The sequence below is a fragment of the Electrona antarctica genome, assembly GCF_951216825.1.
Source record: "Electrona antarctica genome assembly, chromosome: 2".
Lineage (NCBI taxonomy): Eukaryota > Metazoa > Chordata > Actinopteri > Myctophiformes > Myctophidae > Electrona > Electrona antarctica.
In genome coordinates, this window is record NC_136807.1 from 28752877 (window position 1) to 28776429 (window position 23553).

General features: G+C 42.2%; 2 protein-coding genes across 9 annotated transcripts; both read left to right on the forward strand.

The window, feature by feature from the left end:
- Positions 1 to 284: 284 nt before the first annotated feature.
- Positions 285 to 8883, forward strand: prim1 (DNA primase subunit 1). Its single transcript, XM_079491495.1, has 13 exons — positions 285 to 551; positions 1445 to 1602; positions 2173 to 2279; positions 2443 to 2516; positions 2669 to 2805; positions 3266 to 3324; positions 4261 to 4370; positions 6562 to 6653; positions 6757 to 6889; positions 7215 to 7284; positions 7619 to 7743; positions 7870 to 7968; positions 8515 to 8883. The coding sequence occupies exons 1-13, from the start codon at positions 440 to 442 to the stop codon at positions 8532 to 8534; spliced, it is 1296 nt and encodes a 431-aa protein (XP_079347621.1). The 5' UTR covers positions 285 to 439; the 3' UTR covers positions 8535 to 8883.
- Positions 8884 to 9755: 872 nt separating this feature from the next.
- On the forward strand, positions 9756 to 20637 carry naca (nascent polypeptide associated complex subunit alpha). 8 transcript variants are annotated; one of them, XM_079491271.1, is made up of 10 exons: positions 9766 to 9835; positions 10438 to 10512; positions 14986 to 15497; positions 15558 to 16947; positions 17605 to 17690; positions 18622 to 18699; positions 19051 to 19197; positions 19316 to 19444; positions 20153 to 20275; positions 20507 to 20637. In XM_079491271.1, the coding sequence occupies exons 2-10, from the start codon at positions 10443 to 10445 to the stop codon at positions 20519 to 20521; spliced, it is 2550 nt and encodes an 849-aa protein (XP_079347397.1). In that variant the 5' UTR covers positions 9766 to 9835; positions 10438 to 10442; the 3' UTR covers positions 20522 to 20637. The 8 variants fall into 8 exon arrangements, with proteins under 8 accessions (XP_079347398.1, XP_079347402.1, XP_079347397.1 ...); XM_079491272.1 differs by lacking the exons at positions 14986 to 15497; positions 15558 to 16947 and adding an exon at positions 12845 to 14023 and having other exon boundaries at positions 9756 to 9835; XM_079491269.1 differs by having other exon boundaries at positions 14986 to 16947.
- Positions 20638 to 23553: the final 2916 nt, after the last annotated feature.

The window sequence follows — 23553 nt, forward strand, 5'->3', positions numbered from 1 at the left end:
GGTGGCAGCATCTCACACATCTTGATGGAATCTACAACATGAAGAACAAACTAAAATATACATAGCAAGGATAAGTTATTGACGTCGCAAAAAAGAAGTTATCTACGCCACTGGAATCGATAACGAGTAGATATAACTATATTATATATATATTATTCAAAACGTAAGATCACAGAATTTTACAATTATTATCTATATCATCTATTTTCTGTTCCTTTTTTTGTTTTGTGCAAACTATAACTAGGTCGCTAGGTGATGACGCTGGCGACCTGACCTTGCCTAACTGGTAACTCCCCTTTCAGACTTTTTGGCGCGTTCGGGGCATAAACAACACGGATCTGACAAGACTGACAGCGGTACTGGTCATTTCTTCACAACATTTGATCGGTCATTTCTTCTTGCTCGCCACCAACTCCTTAGCGGCTACTCTGCAGACATCATGCCACTTAATGCAGATTATGATCAAGCCTCTCTGCCGGATTTATTGCCGCTGTACTACCGGCGGCTGTTCCCATTCTCACAGTACTACCGCTGGCTCAACTATGGAGGAGGTGAGTCGTCAGTGTCGGTCTTGTTGTAAAGTTTGGGAAGCTCTCTCTCAGTGGTTCTCAAAACATTTTCATGTCAAACAAAGACCCCCGGAGGACGTTTAAATTTCAAGGACCCCCAGCCCCATATTTGGTTCGGTGAGAATAATCAGAATCAGTAAAATGGACCACTTTCAACCTGACATTCATCCTTAGTATTCATTCAAAAAAAATCATACCCGTGTGAAGTGAGGGGCGCTCTTACCGTCATGCATCATCTCATTCCGGGCCAATCACATCATATGTCCAGCTTTAATGTTACACTATGACGAAAAACTGTCCAGGCCCTGAGGCCAATTCATTATCAATGGCATTTAATGTTTGTGTTTTAGGACAAAGTTTGTGTTTACACACATACTAAAAGCTGGACATAGGAGGGGCTAGCACCCCTAAAAAAAGATAGAAAGAAAATAAATAGCACATCTACTAGCTCTGCTCAACTGTTCCTAATTTTGCTGGTAACCCCATGGAACCTGCTCACTGGCCCATGGGGGTCCCCAGACCCCATGTTGAGAACCACTGAGTTATGGTAAATGAGTATTAAGTACAATATATGATTATACAATTAGGTTTAAGAAAACTGGGAAACTATAAGGAATCTAGCTAGTGGCTACAACTAAACTGGCTTAATAGGCCTATGTCTAACTCATGTTTGGAAGAGAAATATTTCCAAAATATAGTTTGAAACGTGGTAATAGATGGAACTGTTCTTCAATTCAAAATGGTATTAGTCTGTTGGGTAATGTCATCAAATCCACTCATAGTCCTTTATGAGCCTTCAAAGTTTAATCTCAAGATCACAACCAGTTAACCTCAGTGACAGGCTAATTATGTATTCCCCTTTTTCCAAACTTCAGTGTACAAGAACTACTTCCAGAATCGAGAGTTCTCCTTCACGCTGAGAGACGACATCTACGTGCGTTACCAGTCCTTCAGCACACAGAGCGACCTGGAGAAGGAGATGCAGAAGATGAACCCGTACAAGATCGACCTCGGAGCTGTGTACAGTCACAGGGTGATTGCTTTGCTTGCTTGCTTTATTCTTCCCATCGTTGTCTATGGTCCTCTCGTGTCACTTTGTTTTTCTTGCTGTCCAAGCATGAAATGCGTGGGTAATGCCTGGTGGGATCTGAACCTGGGTCTCCCACGCAGGAAGGGATGCTAAAATCAAACGTCTTAACCACTAGCCTAAAGTGGAATCTCCCATGGCTAGGGCAGGGCTCCAGACTAACTTTTTATTTGGTTGCAACTGGTGCGCCTAACTTTTTGGTGCTGCACCCACACATAGACTAACCTTCTCTGGTGCACTATTATGACGAAAAATGTCCACTGACTACATTTTTCCTCAGACAAAAACTAAGCTGTGATGACTAAACTACAACTAAATATATTCACAATTTGGGTGCATGCACAACCAAAATGGGTTCACCGACTGGCGACTAGGCTTTTGGTCTTCCGGCAGAGGCTCTGCTACACTAACCCAAACTGTGACCTCCCCATCAGGTCACAGATGGGATTTAAGGCATGCACAAATCACACTGAATATAAATATAAATGCTAACGCAGTCTTTGTTCTCACCCGCAGCCCAATCAACACAACACGGTGAAGTCTGGTACCTTCCACGCTCAGGAGAAAGAGTTGGTCTTTGATATTGACATGACAGATTACGATGATGTCAGAAGCTGCTGCAGGTAATTGAACATTTATCTGAGAACAAAGACAAGAGTTTGTACAATGCTGCACTGACATACACACACACACACACACACACACACACACACACACACACACGTATACACACACACTGATTAAAGGAGAGGAGCATTGCCATGCAATAACATATTTTTATTTCAGTGCTGCAGACATTTGTCCCAAGTGCTGGACCCTGATGACTATCGCGATCCGTATACTTGACAGAGCTCTTCGAGGCAAGTTAAAGGAAACAATAATTTTGCCTTGTTTTGATATCGAGCTGAGCATCTGCCTATGTCTGCTCATCCAGTTGCACACAATGGTGTGAAACTGTAAAATTGGCATGAAAAGGAAGTGTAATAACGTATAATGTTTTGCAATATTCCAGATGACTTTGGTTTCCGACACTGCCTGTGGGTGTACTCTGGCAGAAGAGGAGTTCATTGCTGGGTGTGTGATGAAGCTGCCAGGAAGCTGTCTGTGGCAGGACGCTCTGCTGTAGCAGAGTACCTCAGCCTGGTGAAGGTGAGACTCCCTTTCATACCTGCTGATCTTCAAACTGTTTCATGTCCAGGACTGCCAAATTAATATGTATTTGGCCGTGGGCCCAGTGACCCCTGGGAGTCCCCAGACCCCACTTTGAGAACCACTGACTACTTTAAAGAACTTATCAAAGCTGCGTTGAAGCCCTGGGCACAGTATGCTTTTGAAGCTTTGCAATACATTATCATAATTATTTAGACCATAACCACTTAAACGCTATATACTTTGTTTACTGGGGACCCCTAGGGTCCGAGGATCCATCTTTGGCTCCCTAATTTTTCCCCTCTACACCAACGCTGGGGTCGCTAGGGTCATGTGATTACTAAGGGCTCATTTATTCAGTCAACACTTTTCTGTTGACATTGTCATTTTTTATCAACATGATTAAGCTTTAGTTGCCATGGAGATGCTGATGTTTTTTTTTGTGATTGTTGTTGTGTAGGGTGGTACAGAGAATGTGAGGAAAGTAGTGCTGACAGATCCAATGCATCCTTTCATCAAGTAAGTAATCTCATGATTTGTGTTTGTGTGTTTATGTACTACAGTATGACGACAGTATGTAGGTATGCACTATGCATTCATGAATGTATGCATGACACTGTCTGCAATGTCTGTATTGTCATCAAATCACAGCACAAGGCTGTCAATCTTCATATACTCTATCTATCTCCAATTTAATAACTGACACATGGTGACATTTGGTGTTTTATTAATGTATTTTTACATAATGCCTGAACTATCGATTGTAGAATAACAATGAGGATTGAGAATTACTCGGGTCTCTCTTCATGACGAATAAGCCTTTCGCCTTTTAACAATGAGGATTGCATTTGAGCTCAGCTCAGCTGTACACCCCAAAGGTTGCACCTGTTTGATGACGTCTTGTGACAGAATTACGGTCATCAGGATTTGTTTTCATCAAATTGAATTTATTGACATATCTCATAATAATATTAACTAGAAATGCCAACTTGCGCCTTGCACACAAGTAGGCCATGTACAGTATGGCTTACTTGTGCGCAAACAGAGCGCGCCATGAGGTGCGCTCACCACTGCTGGTCCGACTGCTGCTCTGAGTCCTAGAGCTCTCTGCTGTCTGGGTACAACTGCTGCTCTGAATCCTAGAGCTCTCTGCTGTCTGGGTACAACTGCTGCTCTGAATCCTAGAGCTCTCTGCTATTCTAAATCCTTTAGACCCGTTATTGACCTTATACCAACCTTGAAACGTACCTTAGTTACGTCACCAAGAATGGTGGTCCCTTTATTGGCTGTTGGAGGACACCGACATAGTTACATACATACATACTGTACATACAAACATATCCAGCCGATCGCAGTACTTGCGCGCTCTGCTTGCACGAGTAATAATAATAATATCTCAATGAGGTATTAGTACCATGTGTTGCTGAACATTCTATTTTCTTATAATCCCAACAGAGAATCACTGGTGGTGGTGGAACACTACTTTCCTCAATATGCACTGCATGGACAAGACATATTGGGCAGCAAGGAATCGGCAGAGAAAGTGCTGGCACTTGTGCCTGAAGATATCCTTTCTAAAATAATAATGTGATCCACACATCGTTTTTTGGTTTTGTTTTTTTACCATGGATTGTGATGCGTGCAGGTACAACTCTTTCCACGTAATTTCGACTTCAGACAGGGGTGTCCGGGTGTTGTAGAGATAATACACTCGACCACCATCGCAGAGGCCCAGGTTTGTGTCCCGGAAGTGAACTTGGCATCACCAAGTTATAGCATGTCTCATAGAATTAAGGCTATAGTTCTTTTGCGCAGATTGTACCTGTACAAATTAGTGTACAGGGTTTGATGAGGCCCAGGTAGGGCCGGGCTTCATTTTCGGGCCTGTTGAGAACTCTAGTTTTCGCCGAGCGTGGCTGCACTAATAACTTTGGGGCAGGCCTGTCTAGAGTTTATATGGACGGGTATCTGTCAAAAGGGAGACATCGAAGAGGAAAGATGGATGGGGAAGGATCTACATATGGAATGTCAGAACAGGTCAGCTCCATATATTGAGATCTAAGGGTTTGAGGTCAGATGTACAGTTGCTGCAGAGCCATAGAGTAAGACAGAGTTACAACAACTCCGGTCACTTCATGGGGCCGGTCCAATGGCGGCTCTTCTACATAGACTTCTATAGAGAGTATGCGTGTGACATCATCATCAAACCAGGAAGTTATGCAGGAACGCCTACTGAGTGGCAAAAAACTACTTTCTGGCCTTGACAGCCCATACATCCACACAGAAAAGTCCTATCTGATTGCATTAAACAACATTAAACAATGTTAAACTCACTTTGCCTGTTGCTTTGCCACTCGATGTGCCATTCACTTTAAGCATGCGCATACCCTCTATTGGCGAATAGTGAAAAATGCCTGAACCGGAAGATTACGGAATGCATTGGAGTCTATAGGCTTTACAGTGACGAACGAGTTACATGAACCACGTGACCGGGCAGTTTTCTGCCCCCTCAATGTTGTAACTCTGTCTTACTCTATGGCTCTGAGTTGCTGGCCAATATTGATGACATCAGGGATCTCCATATATGAGCATTCCCATATATGGGCTTAATATTGATGACATCAGGGAACTCCATCCTGATGTCGTGTGATGTCACGAGGCGAGGCATGACCATATATGGCCAACCAAACGACTGACTGACAGGCAATGCAAGATTTCATAGTAAATATCAAACATCTACTGATGCATAAACTTGGACACATCATCAGTGTTGTAAACCTGCGATCTTTGGGTGTTTCTGGGTCTTACAACATACACCCTCCTCCAGGCGACCCGACCAAGGCTGATCAGACCCCGGCTTGTGTCCAAGTGGCATGCTACAGCCCCCACTGGTTCCTGAGAGGCTGAGAGACAGTCAATGAGGAAGATGGCTGATGTGATGTTGGCAACATTAAGAGGCTCCTGGCGCTGTGGGCGTCCGGGCCTGGCTCCTCCTTCGTCTGACCAGAAGTCCTTCTGTGCCTTGCGTCGTCACCGCTGGCCAGCACACATCTCAGCCTCAGGGCCACTCAAGGCTGATTTTAAACCCTCCTTGCAAGTTTTACTGCAGTCTGTAACTTTTGGTTCATCCTCACGGAGGAAGTGGTTTGGGACATACATATTAAGAAATAGATGCCTCATTTGCCGCTGCAGTTCAGTTTTTTTTAACAAACAGTCATGACAATATACATTACAATACAAAACAAGACAAACAAACAAACACAAACAACAAAGTTATTAACAATACAACATCAGAGCCAGGGGGGATTAGATTACTAACAGAAAACATTAAAGAGTGAACACAAAGCAACAGTTCTCCGCAGCTTTCTTATTTAGAAGTGCTGAAGGCGACTGCGTCGCTGCCCAAGTGACGTCACTCATGTGACTCCTCCATGTCTCTCGCTGTCACTCAAGTGACTACTGGCCAATCACAGCGCGTCTTTTCCGGGACTTATGTTACGCACGCGGAAGCTTGACAAGCTTCCACTTTGCTTCCGCTATTCTTCGCAAGGAATGTCAGGAAAATAGTGCCTTCAATGGTGACACCCGCCTCAGAGCCGGAAGGGGCGTCTATGTATATATGTCTATGGTTTGGGATGCCAACCCTTACCACTGCCCCAGATTGCCGTCTCTCTGGCCGTCCTCGTAGCATTGTTAGTGTACAGGAACATTTGCTACCTTGTCTAGATCTGATCTTAACCTTAACTAAGTCCTTACATGTTAGAAAGGATCTGCTCCAGTATTTCCAGAATGAGAAGAACCCTGAGAAGCGTTGGGGAAGGCTCACAGCTCAAGCCCAAAGCAAACGGGTAGATAAACACATGTGTCACAGTGGCAATTTGTCCTCTCATTTGTTTAAGAATTATAGCATATAAACATGTAGCGTGAACACTATAATTCTTCCTCTTTCAGGCTACTGTCAAGAAGGGCCATTACTTTGATAAAGAGATCATGCTGCAGTACTGTTACCCAAGACTTGATGTGAACGTCAGTAAAGGAGTGAACCATTTACTGAAGAGTCCTTTCAGTGTTCACCCCAAAACAGGTGAGCACAGTGGTCTTGTACTTTTAACCACAGTAACCCAAGGTACAAGATGGTCTTTATCTTTACGTCTTGTACATAAGGAACGGTATACACAACAAGAATAAAAGGAGATAAATTAAGAAGAGAACAGAACATGATAGATCAGTCAACTAAGTTATCGGACCCTAGCGTCCATATTGGGGAGAACATTTGGAGAAAGTCACATTGTATATAGTCGACTAAGTTTAGGGTTAAGTTGTTAATGAAGGTCATGGTTGTAAGGCTGTTGTAGCTGTAACAAATGGTTGACTCTGGCTGTCTCTTGTCTTGCTTACTTTTTGGCCAGGACGGATTTCTGTTCCCATTGACCTAAAAGAATTAGACAAGTTTGATCCCTTCGCTGTGCCCACTATCAGGTAAGCTACGATTCAGTGTCTTGTGTTGTCTTGACTTCCCATTGCAATCAGAACTGCAGATTCACTCCCAATCTTCCGCTGCAGTCTGAAAACGCCACCTCTTCAGACTCCATCTTAGCCCATAGCACTTGCTGTAGTACTTGCCCTATCCTCGACCTCCTACAGGCGTATGCATAGGCTCAACTTAGTGATGACTATTTTTATGTATTTGATGTATTACCATGTTTTTGTTCTTGCTTACTGTAAATCGCTCTGGATTAAGAGCGTCTGCTAAATGCCTAAATTGTATGTTTTGTGATATTCACCGGAAATGATTTTGTTAACTTTTTCACAGTATGATCTGTGAGGAGCTAGATCGACCGAGGATAGACGGTGAGGAAGAGGATGTGGAGGAGGAGGAGGAGGACAACAAGGAGAAAGAAAACGAAATGGATGCAACCGAGAAACGGAAGATCAGAGGTGCAACAGAGTCTTCCGTTTGACTTAAATATTTTTTGACTTTTATCCCCAAGAAAGCTGGATGGATTTTCACAGGGATGGATTAACAGTTTGTGTCTACTCACAAAGGGTTTACTGTTTTTACAGATTACAAAAGAACAAGCCTGGCCAAGTATGTGAAAAGCTTTGATCAGTTTCTGGAAGGACTGGCCCGTTCACGCAAAGGAGAGCTTCTTAGAAAAAGTGGTAAGTATTAGTTTTAGCTTTTTTTGGGTCTTATTTTATTATATTACATTACATTACATTACATTACATTACAGTCATTTAGCAGACGCTTTTATCCAAAGCGACTTACAATAAGTGTATTCAACATAGGTAGGGAACAAAAACTACTAATCACCAGAAGTCTTTAGTGCATTTTCTGCAAAAACAAGCAACCAAGAGTATACCTAGCGCTAAGGTAAAAGTGCAATATATCAGCTACCTATGAGACAAAATAGCTAAATCAAATGAGCATGAGCTAAAACAATTAAGTGTATCGACTAAACAAGATCCAATAAACAATACAACAATAGAAAACAAGCGTTCGTACAACTAGTTAACAACAAGTAGGTCAGGCAGAGAGGAAGGGTAGTGTTTCCTGAAGAGGTGGGTTTTCAACCTGCGGCGAAATATGGGCAGTGACTCTGCTGTCCTAACATCAGTGGGAAGTTCATTCCACCACTGTGGGGCCAGAACAGAAAAGAGTCTGTTGTTGTTTTGTTTGTTTATCTATTTATTTATTTATTACAGATCTTCAGAAGGACTTTTGAACTGGACCACTGGCCATCAGAATGCTATTCAGCTCCCAGTAACAAAATGTGTACTAGGCAAACTGATATCAGATAATTTAATTCTGTGGTGGAGAGGCTGACTTTTGTTATTACATTTTCCAATGTATGTGTTTTTCGTATAATGCTGCTACACTCAAAGTGATTGGCTAATCTGAAACAAACTCAAATAATAAAATGTTATTTTCCTTATCTTTTTAAATTTTGTTGTATAAATATGGCTATTTGATATTGTTTTTGTCTCTATGTTGGGTCTATATGTTCTATTGTACAGTCTTACGTTAACCAATTTGCTAAAATAAAACCGCTTTATACTTGTACTTCATATTTATTTACTGGTATTGTCTTATCTTTTTAAGGTTATGGCTTTGAATGCAAGGATGCATTATGCATTTATGTTTAGACAGCCATCTAAGATGAAGCAAGTCATCAGAGGGGACATATTCATGGACACTGATTTTTAATTAATAGCCATGGAATAATCTATCTGTACAGTGTCTTAAAAAAAGAAAGGCATAGATCAGTGGTTCTCAAAGGCAAAATTTGTTTATATAAATTAGCTTAAAAATAATTGTATCCACTTCAACACTATTGAAATTGGAAAAGTCTTGGAATAATCTGTAACATTTTCAACACATCTTCTCTTTTGAGGTTCACTGCCACTGTGGCTGGTACAAGATGTTTTCAGATGGTCAAATACTGTACATATTCATTTGGAGGTACCTTGACATGATGTTATAGAATCACTGGCAGCGGTGGCCGAACGGATTGCGGAGCAGTCTTGATACCGGAAGGTTGCCAGTTCGAAGTGCCCTTGAGCAAGGCATTGAACCACTACCATGAAATGTTCTATGAGCAGGGCCTGGCTGGAAACAAGTTCTTGAGCTTAGCCCAGATACCCTGGGTAAATATAGTAACTTTGCTTTGCTTTGCTTTGCTTTGCTTTGCTTTGCTTTGGCATTGACAACATTTCGCCACCAGATGTCCCATTACACCCACAGAAAATATGAAAATAAATAAAAACTCATTCACCACAATCCAGAGAGATAAAAAGAATGTGGATGAACCCAGGGTTATAATTATAGATACAATTTACAAATATATAATAATTATAATATATTCATGTTAGACTGCAGTGTGTTAAAACCTTAAGAGTATCTAAGGTTAAAACCAGAGATAAATGACCCGGAAGCAAAATTGTATTAAAGTAAACCGGATATTACCGCACGACAGAGGTTAGATTTTCTCTCTCACAGCCATCTTGGATATAGTATCCTGAGTCGGTGAGTGTCTCTTCGAATAATCTAACATCATCTATTGATTATTGGACACCAAGGTTCGACATACACGTCTAATCCATTAGTAGAGTTTGCGGTCTTTCCGCTCATGCATGTATTTCTCTATTTAGTTTATTTATACGTGGATAAAAGGGCTGTTATATAGCCGATTGCTGACTCAAAATGGGGGAACACGACTTGTCGGCTCTCCACCAGACAGAAGGCTCTTGTTATCTAGCCTGTCAAGGCCTCAAGTCAACATGACAATAATTGCGAGTTGACGTCGGTGTGGCTAATGTCGAGCTACTCAAACTGGTGTTCATGTGTGAGAAAATCGGACGCATACATTATTGTACGCGATTAGCTTCCCTGCTCAGAGGCTAAGTTAGCTTTAGCTAGCTAACGTTTGGATAGACGGTGCTGCTACTAGCTGTAGTCTACAGCTGAAGCATGGGTTCTGCTTTCTCGACTACTACAATAACGATAAGTGTCAATGACTAATTCGTTGTAAATTCGTTGTAAGTATGACGGTGATGTAAGGCGCGATGTTGTTAGCTTTGTATTTATTTATTTTTTACTGTTGCTTGAGCTATCATTTTCGTTTTCAGCAACTATGCCTGGCGAAGCCACAGAAACTGTCCCAGTCACCGAGCAGGAGATGCAGCAGCCTCAAGTGGAGACTGGTATGTATTCACTTTGCTTGACCTGCATGCTTTATATACTAAAACGGAAGCACTGACAGGGTCCTGGAACTCTTTAATACCTTGTTGATGGTGTTCGTATAAAGCTGTGTTCGTGGCCAGTGAACATAACATGAAGACGTGTTTTGGAATGGATATAAGCCTTATCTACAACATCCAAAACATGTTTTCATGTTTTGTAAAACAAGGGATGGACAACTATTTGTTTTCAGTAGTGAGTTGCGATTGAATGAACAGGTGACGGGTCGGTGAAATGGCACCATTTGTCGCCAATCCGCGGGGGGCTGTAGACATGGGACAGCTCCTCATGATCACCAGCTGTTAAAACGGGTACTAAAATGCCAGCTATATGCTGGAACTATGGTTCCAGGTTTATATTTAGGAAGGGTTGACTGGCCATTGAACTATTGAGTCCTTTTAAACCATCCAAAAAGCACTTTCACCACTGTTATTTTGATTGAAGCATTGTCAAACTGTCTTGACTTTTAGTAGCTGAACATGTGCTGTCGCCATTTACACAAAGGCAATTGGGTTTATTCCATTTGGCTTGCCCTAGTATTAATAATAAAGGTATTGTAATGTCAAGTCATCCAGGTCTCCATACATGTGATATTCCTTTGCCAAGGGAAGAAGCAGACCTGTTTGACTACTATTTTACTTGTACAAATTCCAAAATCAAAGTGGGGGAACTCTATGGGATAATGTTTTCAACTGTCAGCCGTTAAACTGGTTTTAACCACTTAAATCCTGTATACTTCATTGGCTGGAGTCCTGCAATTTCTATTTTCACTCCACCAATTATGTTGACCATAAATAGCCGATCTACAATCTCAAAATGTGACGTGTTGAGAGCTTGTAGATCAGCTATTTTTGGCAAATGTTTCCCCCAGCATAGGATACATGTGGTTAATGCAGCCTGTGCAATTTAACAATGGCAAGTTGTTTTTGGATGGTCATAAATATTTCCTGAGAAAAAAAGTAAAAGTCCTAAGTCTGTATTTTAGTAATCTATAAAGTTTTCCATGTTCTCACATTTTGTGGTGCCCATTGATGCAGTTGGAATGGGTAATCCAGGACCCTTTGTTACACAAACTCACAACAGCCTGTGGTGATTGCATTGACTGGGTTTCATACACAATGCATGGTATTTTTGTAGTTTACTGAATAGTGCACCGACTTTCATTGATACCTAACACCTAACCTTGTTGGGAAAGATGCAATGTGGTAGTGGAACTTTTAGCCCCTGCTTGGAGTAGATAGTACTGCTGCCTTTACTCCTATGTAAAACATCACTGTGCACATGTTTAAATGTCTATTAACCATTCTTTACTATACATGAAAATAACATCTTTTATTGGGACTCATTAATCTTCCTGAAAGGGATTTTTCAAGGACCCTCCTGAGGTTACTGAAGAACTAAAGCTTTTTGTGTGGCATTTTGCTATTGGCATTTTGTCTAGGCAGTTATTTACTTTTTATTTTATTTTTGAACATTTTCAACAAGTCATTTTCTCATTCATTGTCATGCAAGCAAAACATGTCACCAGATTCATTTACATTTCTCATGATTAACTGTAAAACTTCAGTTTGATTGGGCGAGAGCCTTGCAGGTTCAAGTTATTTAGAAAATGTAGATTCAGTAACTACAAAATAATTACCGGTTTATGGAATTAACATTAAGAAGCTTTTATTAGTCCAGTGCACCAGTAAATTGGATTTGTGAATTTCTTAAGAAATGTCTCAACTTCTTCACCTAACAAATCAATAGTGTTAACAGGAGGTTGAAATAAGTGCTACCAAATACATTCAGATCCATCTAATCTCTATTTGCCTTTTGAAATGGATGGGAAAATGATTTAACACATAGCAGGTTGAACACTTCTTTGAGATGTTTCATGAAGCAATAAATGTTTGTAATTAGGCACCAATAAGTCGGATCATTGACGTTTTGTACACGTCATGCATATTTAAAAATATTTTAACTGAGGCGACGCCTATTGTGCCACTTCTAGTTTTGTAAATAGTCTAAACTTTCAACACTTAACATCCATAGGTGGTATAGTATTAACATTTATCTGCCACGTTTAGACACTGCATGATATTTTGGGACACGGGCACAAATTATCTTTTGACTGCACACAACACGTCTGCATCCCTGAATATTCTCACATTCACCGGTTCTATGGACGTTGCGCACTCCGTATGTTCACCAAAACATGTTCATTAATCTCTTAATAGCTGCTCCTCAGTTTACTACTGTGACTGCCCTTCCCCATGCTGCTCCTCTTGCTCCTCCTACTTTCCCCTTTATCAGCTGTGGGGGTGTTGAATTCTTCTGCACCACCAGAGATGGCTATTCCTGAAGTGCACAAGATGTCCCCATTGGAGAATCCATCACCTCCAGAATCCTCTAGTGCTCCTCAAGTTATTCACTCTCAGCTACTGCTTGAAGAAACTTCTACGAAGGCAGCTGTTGATCCATTAAACGGTGATCCCGTTATTGCAATCCAAACTGAATCTGTCCTCGAGAGCACACCCATCTCACTGCAATTGCCTTCCGCCGAACCATCAGTAACAGAAGAATCTGAACAACCTGTTGTTGTGGCACTTGTTTCTGCCATTGAATCGCTTGAAATTCATACGGAAGAATTGATTGAGGGTCAAGAATCGGTGGTTGCTCTTGAAGAACCTGCTAACCCAGCGACAGAAGCAACTCTTGTGGAAGCTGTAGCAGAACCAGTTGTAGTCGCTGAAGATGCCCTTGATGAAAAACCAGCACCAGCTTCTGAAGAACCATGTGCAGATGTGGTAGATGCACCTGCTTCTGAAGAGCCAAGTGCAGATGTGCCTATGCCTGCTTCTGAAGATCCAAGTGCAGATGTGCCTATGCCTGCTTCTGAAGATCCAAGTGCAGATGGTGTTGCTGTACCTGCTTCTGAAGAGCCAAGTTCTGATGTGACTGTTACTACTGCTGAAGTGCCATGTGCAGATGTGCCAGTGCTTGCTTCTGAAGAGCCAAGTGCAGATGTTGGGGCTGTGCCTGCCTCTTCAGAGCCATGTGCAGATGCTGTGGCTGTGCCTGCCTCTTCAGAGCCATGTGCAGATGCTGTGGCTGTGCCTGCTTCTTCAGAGCCATGTGCAGATGCTGTGGCTGTGCCTGCTTCTGAAGAGCCAGTTGTGGAAGTTGTGGCTGTGCCTGTTTCTGAAGAGCCATGTGCAGAGGATGTGGCTGTGACTAGTTCTGAAGAGCCATGTGAAGATGCAGTGGATGGGAAGGCAAGTGATGCCCCAGAGCCTGCAGTATATGGCCTGAAGGAAAGTAGCCAGGACACAGCACCTGAAGAAATTGAAACCACACCTGAAGTGATTGCTGCCGTGCCCCCTCAAAATGAAATTCTTGAGAAAGTACCCATTGTAATCCCCTCTAAGAGTATCCCGCCGAAGGTGATGTCTAATTGTGCAGGTCCATCCCACTCAAGACGGCACCTGTCAGGTGGGTTAACTTGTGTAAAAAGGTGAAACACAGACCACCCCCGATCTTTCTATCTCTGCAACCCCCAACCCCACTTTTCAGATATTTCGTTTCCTTTTGTTCTAGATATTCAAAATATATTATCACTCACATTCAATTGTTCTACTTGGAGAAAACTCATGTCATTTATCTCACCTTGAAGCAGACCAGTCCATTGTTGCAAGATAAACCTAACGTATAGTAACTTTCTTTGAAGGAAAATATTCATGTTTCATGTTTTACTCTTTCTTTCTTCCACTTTTAACATTAACAATGTTTGTTTTCTTTATCTTTTCCACCGATTTTAAAAGTGTTTACTTGAGCAAACCACAATTGATATGCACAATATGGCAATATCGGAAAGTAAGTTCATTTCAGCAACAAAGACAAATCTACAGATTGTAAAATTTGTATTGATGGTTGGTGCATCGGAGAGAAACCATATAAAGGCCTATTCATAGTCCAGTTTTTGGTGAAGAGAGGAAGATCCAATGTGAATTTGAACCGGATCAAAATGTAATTCGAATATAAAGTTATAGTGCAAGATCTAGATATCCACATGATCAAAAAAAAAATATATATCCTAGCCCAAATCTTAAATATATTTGTACCCTTGCATAATTAAATTAATGGTGTAGTCTGAAACATCCCAAAAACAATGTAGTGTTGTTTTGCGAATGCCTTTTCTGTTTGCTGTGAGTGCATCTGGTTTGTTTTTGGAGTACCACATTCGCAAAATATTGAGATAATGTAACTAAAGAAAGCTGTAATTCTTTGTAGTGTGTTTTTGCATTTTTTGTGCCGTCTTGCATCGGCCCGTGTTTTGTGGGTGGTCTAACCTTGCAATGGAAAATTCCCCTTGTTCTCTGATCATTTAACCCGCATGGTTATGGCATTCATCTTACTATCAAATAAGACAATAAATAAATAAATGTTTCATCTAGCTACACCTCCTGCCCCAGCTCCCCCCCAGCAGCCCCAGGCTGCCTCTGGTCCTGCTAAGCCCAAAGACAAAGGTGCCAAGAGTGGTCAGAGTTCTTCTGCCCCAAAGGCTGTCCCTGGAAGAAGAAAGCGCTCCTCGATGTCTGCTTCTTCCTCCTCTCCCACCTCCCCAAAATCGACTACCTCCTCTAACCCACGCTCTCCTACTGTAGTATCTCCTCTAGTCTCCTCACCATGCTCTCCCTTAGTATCTCCCCTAGCTGCCTCACCTGGAGGCTCTTCCACGCCAAAGGTTGTCAAGGCTGGCAAACAAGGAAAGGTATCTAAGAAATCAGAGGGGTTTGTGCCTGCCCCTATTCCTGCCGAACCTACCTCGGCAGAGGAAAAACCAACAGTGCCAGGACCATCTGATGTGGCTAACCCAGCTCCAGTTGAGCCAAAGGCAGTTTCACCCACCCCTGCCAAGCTTGAGCCAAAGGCAGTCTCACCCACCCCTGCCAAGCTTGAGCCAAAGGCAGTCTCACCCACCCCTGCCATGCCAAAAGCAGTCTCACCCACCCCTGCCATGCCAAAAGCAGTCTCACCCACCCCTGCCAAGCTTGAGCCAAAGGCAGTCTCACCCACCCCTGCCAAGCTTGAGCCAAAGGCAGTCTCACCCACCCCTGCCGAGCTTAAGCCAAAGGCAGTCTCACCCACCCCTGCCGAGCTTGAGCCAAAGGCAGTCTCACCCACCCCTGCCGAGCTTGAGCCAAAGGCAGTCTCACCCACCCCTGCCAAGCTTGAGCCAAAGGCAGTCTCACCCACCCCTGCCAAGCTTGAGCCAAAGGCAGTCTCACCCACCCCTGCCAAGCTTGAGCCAAAGGCAGTCTCACCCACCCCTCCCAAGCTTGAGCCAAAGGCAGTCTCACCCACCCCTGCCAATCTTGAGCCAAAGGCAATCTCACCCACCCCTGCCAAGCTTGAGCCAAAGGCAGTCTCACCCACCCCTGCCAAGCTTGAGCCAAAGGCAGTCTCACCCACCCCTGCCAAGCTTGAGCCAAAGGCAGTCTCACCCACCCCTGCCAAGCCAAAGGAAGTCTCACCCACCCCTGCCAAGCCAAAGGCGGTCTCGCCCACCCCTGTCAAGGTTGAGCCAAAGGCGGTCTCGCCCACCCCTGTCAAGGTTGAGCCAAAGGCGGTCTCGCCCACCCCTGTCAAGGTTGAGCCAAAGGCGGTCTCGCCCACCCCTGTCAAGGTTGAGCCAAAGGCGGTCTCGCCCACCCCTGCCAAGCTTGAGCCAAAGGCAGTCTCACCTACCCCTGCCAAACTTGAGCCAAAGGCAGTCTCACCCACCCCTACCAAGCTTTCTGCAGCCCCAGCTGCTTTTAAAGTGACCTCAAAACCTGCTGCCCCAGCCCCAGTTTCATTCTCGGATGCTCTTGCAACCAGCCCTCCTAAAGAGGTTGAGATTAAGGCCACTTCACCAAAACCTTCCCCTGTGTCGCCATCCTTCGAGGATGACGACCTTCCTCCACTCATTCCACCGGAGTGTCAAGTGCCAGTTTTCGTACCCCCTGAGACAAAACCCTTGCCAGTTGAGTCTGCTTCAGCTCCTCCTAAACCCGTCATTGATTTTGATAAGCTTGCAGTGGCGGCTAAACCTGAGCTAATTGAGGTTGCCAAGGCTGAGACAGTGCCAGCTGAAAAGGCCAAATCCATCCCCATTGAGATTGCTGAACCAGCAGAGGCTAAACCGACTCCTGTTGAGGCTGCTAAAGCGCCAGCTAAGCCCTCATCAGACACCGCTATGCCCACCCCTGTCGAACCTGCTGTCCCTGCCCCAGCTCCCAAAAAGCTTACATTTGCAGAGGCTGTTGCAAAACCTGCCGCTGTTAAACCTACGGTTGAGGTAATCGATTCAACCCCAAAACCTACCCCCACTCCTGTTAAAACCAAGGTGGAACCTGTGATCAAGAATGACAAGGGTATTTCTATTTTCTCTCCTGTTTGTCCAGTCTGTGTTTTTTTTCCCACTTGTCAATAGTTCTGGAAATCTGTTACAAACTTAGATTAAAGTAGCCTTCTTGAAGGCTGCATTATCTTTGCTTCACACTTAACTTACAACTGGTCTGTTTCAAAGATGTTATGTAATGTGTAAAAAAAAAAAGAAAGAAAAAAAGTTCCGGTTATTGGTGGCTCAATTTATTGAGGACGGAAACGAAAATCTGTTTTCTACTGTCTCTTCCCTTCAGCAAGTCAGTAATGTATTTTCTTTGTTGTTTTTGCTGCTGATATCATTTATAGTAACTTGTTTTTGGGAGGGGGGGTAACTCGTATTTGTGTGGATTTGGGTTATTACTTGTTGTTCATACCATACTCGATCCAAATTGATTTAAAATGTTTTCATTAATGATAACTCTTTTGCAGATAACTGTTTAATCACACATAATTTCTCTTAAGTGCACCAGATTTTCAGATAATGTTTTCCTTTTCACATAAACACTGTTCCTCATATATCATCCACATATTCATTTCTTCCCCAGGTTTGACAGATTATTTGACACCAATTTGCTAATGCACAAGTCAGACCCACAGCTTAATATATTGTGACTAATTTACATTTCTTTGGTTGCTGTCTGTAGGATCTGGCACTGAATCAGACAGTGATGAGTCAGTACCAGACCTAGAGGAACAGGACTCTGCACAGACACAGACACAGCAGGCCCAGGTGAGAGTTGAATCATGCTCACCCAGAACGGGGTTGATTGGCACAGCTTGAATTGCGTCAGTCTGCTTGGTCTGGCATATTTGGATGTACTGTAGGTCTTCTTACTCTTCGATGATGATTGACACAGTGACTTTCGTTCTTCTGAGTCTGCTGAAGCCAACATTTCTGTACTGAGAAGAGTATAGGCAGCAGTGCACATTATTATTTTTGGGCTAGTACTCAAAGGAGCACCTGGCCATGTAGTTGGGTGGGGGGGGTGTTAAGTGACAGATAGCTACCAGACTATAGTACTTGTTGTAAATATGGTCGCTAACGTGGTTTAGCGACTAGCACTTTGACAGCTCACCATAACTTTCCCTTTCAGTTTCAAAAACTGTCATCGTAGCTTGTTTACAACTGAAACAGACTTCCTGTGTTCTGACTTCCTCATCAAAATAAGAGCCACTTGTAATGATTAGTCAACACTAGTTTTATTTATAAGTCTACTTAGAGGACGTTAACATCTCCTTTGAGTGTCTTGAGTGCCTGTCGGCATTCTCTAAATTCCTGTCTCTCAGCTGTTGGTACGCAAATGCACCCTCGCATGCCTTTGATCTACCGCACAGCAAACGTTTTGACGACTCATTCGCACTGGCGCACAGGTTATGTGCCCCGCTTAGTATAGGTTTATAGATGCAGTGCACATACGCTATGTTAATTTCGGCAGAATTTTGGCCTATCCAGATTGGTGTTGGAGTACTTTGTTGTATGACTGTGCCACTCGCTGAAAATAGCTGACATCTAAAAGCTCACACCTGCTACTACCTTACCTGCTGTGTGAACAAGGCCTTAGATGCTTGCAAATTAGTTTATTTACAAGACTTAGTGATTTTCTTCATTTTAAAGATCTGTATTTGAATCCTCGAGTGTCTATTGCATTATTTGTTCCCAGCTTGCTGCCGCTGCTGAAATAGACGAGGAACCAGTAAGCAAAGCAAAACAGAGCCGCAGTGAAAAGAAGGCACGAAAGGTAATGATGTTAATCTTAAGTCAAACTGTCAGTCTGTTTGGGCATGTTTGATTATACTGTAGGACTTTTGACTCTTCGATGATGATTGACACAGTGACTTTCGTTCTTCTGAGTTTGCTGAAGCCAACCTATCTGTACTGAGAAGAGTATAGGTCTATTCGTAAGATGCATTGCACATTTTGTCTGAAGACCCCCTGAGCCCTCGGCCCCCATGACAAAGCTTGTTGGCTCTATATTTGGATTTCCACTCAAAATCAGACCAGCAAAGCAGAAAATGTAAAAGGGGTAGCTACAAAACCTATATATTTTGCATTTATGGATATTAATTGTTTTGAAACTTATTTTCTGCAGGCAATGTCAAAGCTTGGGTTGAGGCAGGTAACAGGAGTCACCAGGGTGACCATTCGCAAGTCCAAGAACATCTTGTTCGTCATCACCAAACCAGACGTCTACAAGAGCCCTGCGTCGGATACATACATTGTCTTTGGTGAGGCTAAGGTATGTAACAAAAGGATACTTTCTTTTCCCCCTTGATGCGTGTTTTGCTACAAGCGTCAAACTTTTGTAGATGACAGCTGTGTTCATCATTGACATTTCTGGCTTCTTTGTGCCATAGATCGAGGATCTCTCCCAGCAAGCCCAGTTGGCTGCTGCAGAAAAGTTCAAGGTACAGGGAGAAGCCGTTTCAAACATCCAGGAAAATACACAGACGCCAACAGTACAGGAGGAGAGCGAAGAGGAAGAGGTAAGATTTAGTCATAGCCTCATTTAGTCAAATTGCGTCAGTCTGCTTGGTCTGGCATGTTTGATTAGAACAGATGATGCACTGTAGGACTTTTGACTCTTCGATGATGACTTAAACAGTGACCACAGTAACATCCTGAGTTTGCTGAAGATACCTTACTGTACTGAGAAGAGTAGGTGTATGTATCAGGGTTCCCACGGTCATGGAATTCCTGGAAAAGTTTTGAAATTCGAAGTAACTTTTTCCAGTACTGGAAAAGGTTTGAAATGGATCAAGGGTCCTGGAAAAAATACATAACATATTAGTTTATTCTCCGAACGGGCTGTGTAATTGCAGCATAATGTATAGGGCGTGACAAAAAGAACAGATCTACAAGCTCAGTTTGCTTCAGCGTGATGTGTAGTTGGCTTATAGGTCTGTTCCTTGTCACGTGACACCAACCTGTGCAGCTGCAGCGCATCAGTGGAACGGTGAGAGCAACACAGGAGTAAGACTCATTATTGCGCTGACTGATTGTTATATAGTCCTGGAATTTGGGTTAAATGTCCTGGAAAGGTTTTGAAATTTCATTGGAAGAAATGTGTGGGAACCCTGATGTATACATATAGATGTGCACATGGTGCAATCTGAATTTTGGCCTATCCAGATTTGTGTTATGAAATCTGAACAGAGAAAAGACACTAAGTTATATCCTTTATCTTTTTACAGGTTGACGAGACGGGAGTCGAGGTGAAAGACATTGAACTCGTCATGTCGCAAGCCAACGTGTCGCGGGCGAAGGCTGTACGCGCCCTGAAAAACAACAACAACGACATCGTCAATGCGATCATGGTAAGATTTAATGAAAATCCTTTTCTGGTTATTAGCAGATAACATTAAACTATCTTTATTACAATTGGAATTTTTGAGAAATTCTAAAACTCTTCAATGATGATTGATAACATAGACTTTCGTTCTTCTGAGTTTACTGAAGCCAACTTTTATGTCCTGAGAAGAGAAGAACACATTTTAACTATGAAGAAGCATATTTGATCATGTATTAAGCATTGTGTTCCTTTGCAGGAGTTGACGATGTAACGGGACACTGGAGGCAAAGTTGTCAAGAACAGTTGCTGACTTAATCTACACGTTTGTACAATTTATACCCAAGATGGAAATAAAGTTGTGGCTTGATAAAATGGAAAAAAACAAAACTATTTGGATGTTTTTTGTGCTGATATAGTAAAACGTAAATGGCCTATGTTGGTCCTGCAATGGTAAGTATATTTAAGGACGAGGATGTTATATTATCTGCATATCGGTGTACATTTCTTCAAATTGAGGAATCCTTGAAAATTTCAAGTAATCTTTAAGGTGCATTAAGTGATTTTCTTTATGCATGATCTGAGTGTATGATATGAAGCAACGGGGTGCGTGCCTCCCCCCGTTGCAGGACATCACCCAAACCAGTAGCCTACTTATAAACCGTGGTTCTCAACCGGTGCCGTGGTCCTTGAAAGTATTCCAGGTGGTCCCCAGCTGAATTGTGGACAATCTTATCCAACAAAAAAGCTAAATCGCATCAAATGATGAATAGCCCAAGAAGACCTATGTTACTGCTATAACTACTGCTTTAAAAAATATATGAAAATGGATATTTCCTGTTGAGTTTGTTATTTTTCTTAGGAAGAAAACCTGGACTGAATCCAGATCTTCATAGTATTCGGTACTAAAGACATTTTTAGGAGGCTTTATATTTTTACTTTGCTAAATTTAACATTGGACCGTTTCCATTTTTAAAATAAAATCTCGTTCCCAGCATTCACATGGATTATCCAAGAAGGGTCCATCGGCGCACTCAAATCAAGATCACTCTCCTCAGAATTGTATATTATATTGTGTATTAACACAATTTTCCTCCAGACCCTTCAAGTCTAATGAAACCTAGAGGAAGGACAGGATTTATACAGAATCCACTAAACCCTTTCCTTTTATTTGTTTGCAGTGATACATGGTGTCTACAGTATATCCTCAGTTGTAATAATGAGAGTCAAATGGTTTAATCTTTGAAATAATACGCACTTCCAGTGCTCACACCATAGGGCCCTCGTGCTGTTGGACTGGTCCTGCTTAGGACAGTGATGAACAACACACACACAATATACCAGTGTGTGTGTAATTTTCACAGTGGCCACTTGTTTAATAATTATAAACTATATATTTGTATAGCACCTTTCATGACATCAAATGCAGCTCAAATCGCTTTACATGAAAAGGTCAAAAGAAAAAATGTAAAGAAAAATAACAAACCAGATTTAAAAAGAAAGATCAAAAACAAATTAAAAGAAAATGGCAAGAATAAGTGGGTCTTGAGCTTGCATGGTCGTTGCCTGTCATGGGAGATTGGCCAAGCCGTTGGCCTATAAAAGCGTTTTTTTTTAATATATTTTTGGCGCATCGAGGAGGCCAGCACTAGATGACCTTATTGGCCTAAGGAGACGGGTTGGAACTTATTCGGGCAGGCAATCGGAAATGTATGAGTGTGCTAAACAATCGGTGCCTTAAAAACAAAAGGATTTTAAAACCAGTCCTAAATGTTCCTGGGAGCCAGTGTAAAGATGCTAAAACTGGAGTGATGTGTTTCTCATCTTGGTTTTTGTTAACACTGGCTGCTGCATTCTGAAGTTGTAGTCTGTCAGTGCTCAGAACATTCAGTTCTAAGCATTTCTAATGGCATATATGTGAGATCAATCACCTGAATGAATGATACTGAGAAATATGATCCCAGTATCATAAGGTTTATGGCTTTATTTCAAGTATTTTTCAAAGGAAAAAAAAGTTCAAATCACAGTTAAAGCTTGGAGAGATTATTAAAAAAATTGAATGGCTGTTTTGTGTCTTTGTACCAGGAAAAGCACTTTAGGCCTACTTTAACATTTGTAAAATGTAATTGTCAGAATTGTATAACAGCAGAAATGGAATAAAAACAAAGCAAGGCAACAATATGACCATGACCAACGCCTATCAAATATATTCATCAGGTTCTGATGATACATGTTTGAATATTCACTGATAGACTATGTGTATGAGTGTATTGTAACATCAAGTGAATTTAATTATAGTGACTATTTGTCAAGCTTAATTTGTTTGAAGACCCCCTGAAACTGCACCCAGGACAATGCATTTGGATTTCCACTGGAAATCAGACAAGCAAAGCAAAAAAGAAAACAAAGTTTAAAGAATGTTAAATGTGGTAGCTAGTACTAGCTACCTATTTTCAAACTTTCTAAAACTCATGTTTATAAAATTGCTTTTAACTAGAGTTTTTCCTACTGTAGGCTATATAACTGCTGCAATTTTTTAAGCTTGTGTTTGTGTAGCTCTATTTGTTAATTTTACTGCTGTTTTAACTGCCTTGTACTGTACAAGACAAAAAAAAGACTTTTTTCTTTTTTCACATCTGACCTGCTTGCCTGGTATATGTATGTTTCACTGCAGTCACATCAGGAATACTTGAATATTTACACCATCAGTTGAACAAGGCCTGACCACCGTCTGTCATCAGGCTGACCACCCATAGACTTTCCCATGTGATTTACCTGTGAAAGCCCTTTGTGGACTAGTACCAAAGTTAGACTACTCTGGTACTGGTTGAACCTCTGTTTTCACTGTATCTCATGTACAGTGTGCTCTGCACTGACTCTTTCGCGTCTAACTATCTCATGTGCAAGGCTGCTGCTGATTTATGGACCCACCGAAGTGCTACCAGCTTTGTGACCAACCTTATGCACCTAACCTCGTACCAGCTTGATTGTGCTATGTGTATTTGTAGACATTAACCACTTAAACCCTGATTGACTGGAGCTTCAGGGCTAGTGTGTGTTTTATGTTATTGTTGGCAAGGCATCACATCATGTATCCTATTGCTTTACATAATTTCAGACCTATTCAGAAATTCTGAATACTTTTTTCACATTTTGTAAGAATGAATGTGCCCACTGCCAGACTTCTCAGCTCTTCCAGTCTGTGCAGTATCGTCACCATAGAAACCACAGGGCGGGGCGTTGATAGAGACGGCCATGTTGCCAGCTGAACGCGCATACAATGCGCCGTAGTACGGGGCCGCGCGC

Excerpts from the sequence above, each read along its gene's own strand:
- naca (XM_079491269.1), top strand. The coding sequence starts at position 10,443 with ATGCCTGGCGAAGCCACAGAAACTGTCCCAGTCACCGAGCAGGAGATG. Across the intron at positions 16,948-17,604 it reads TGTGATCAAGAATGACAAGG|GATCTGGCACTGAATCAGAC; the intron begins GTATTTCTATTT and ends TGCTGTCTGTAG. Across the intron at positions 19,445-20,152 it reads AGGAGAGCGAAGAGGAAGAG|GTTGACGAGACGGGAGTCGA; the intron begins GTAAGATTTAGT and ends ATCTTTTTACAG.
- prim1 (XM_079491495.1), top strand. The coding sequence starts at position 440 with ATGCCACTTAATGCAGATTATGATCAAGCCTCTCTGCCGGATTTATTG. Across the intron at positions 3,325-4,260 it reads CCAATGCATCCTTTCATCAA|AGAATCACTGGTGGTGGTGG; the intron begins GTAAGTAATCTC and ends TAATCCCAACAG. Across the intron at positions 7,285-7,618 it reads TTCGCTGTGCCCACTATCAG|TATGATCTGTGAGGAGCTAG; the intron begins GTAAGCTACGAT and ends ACTTTTTCACAG.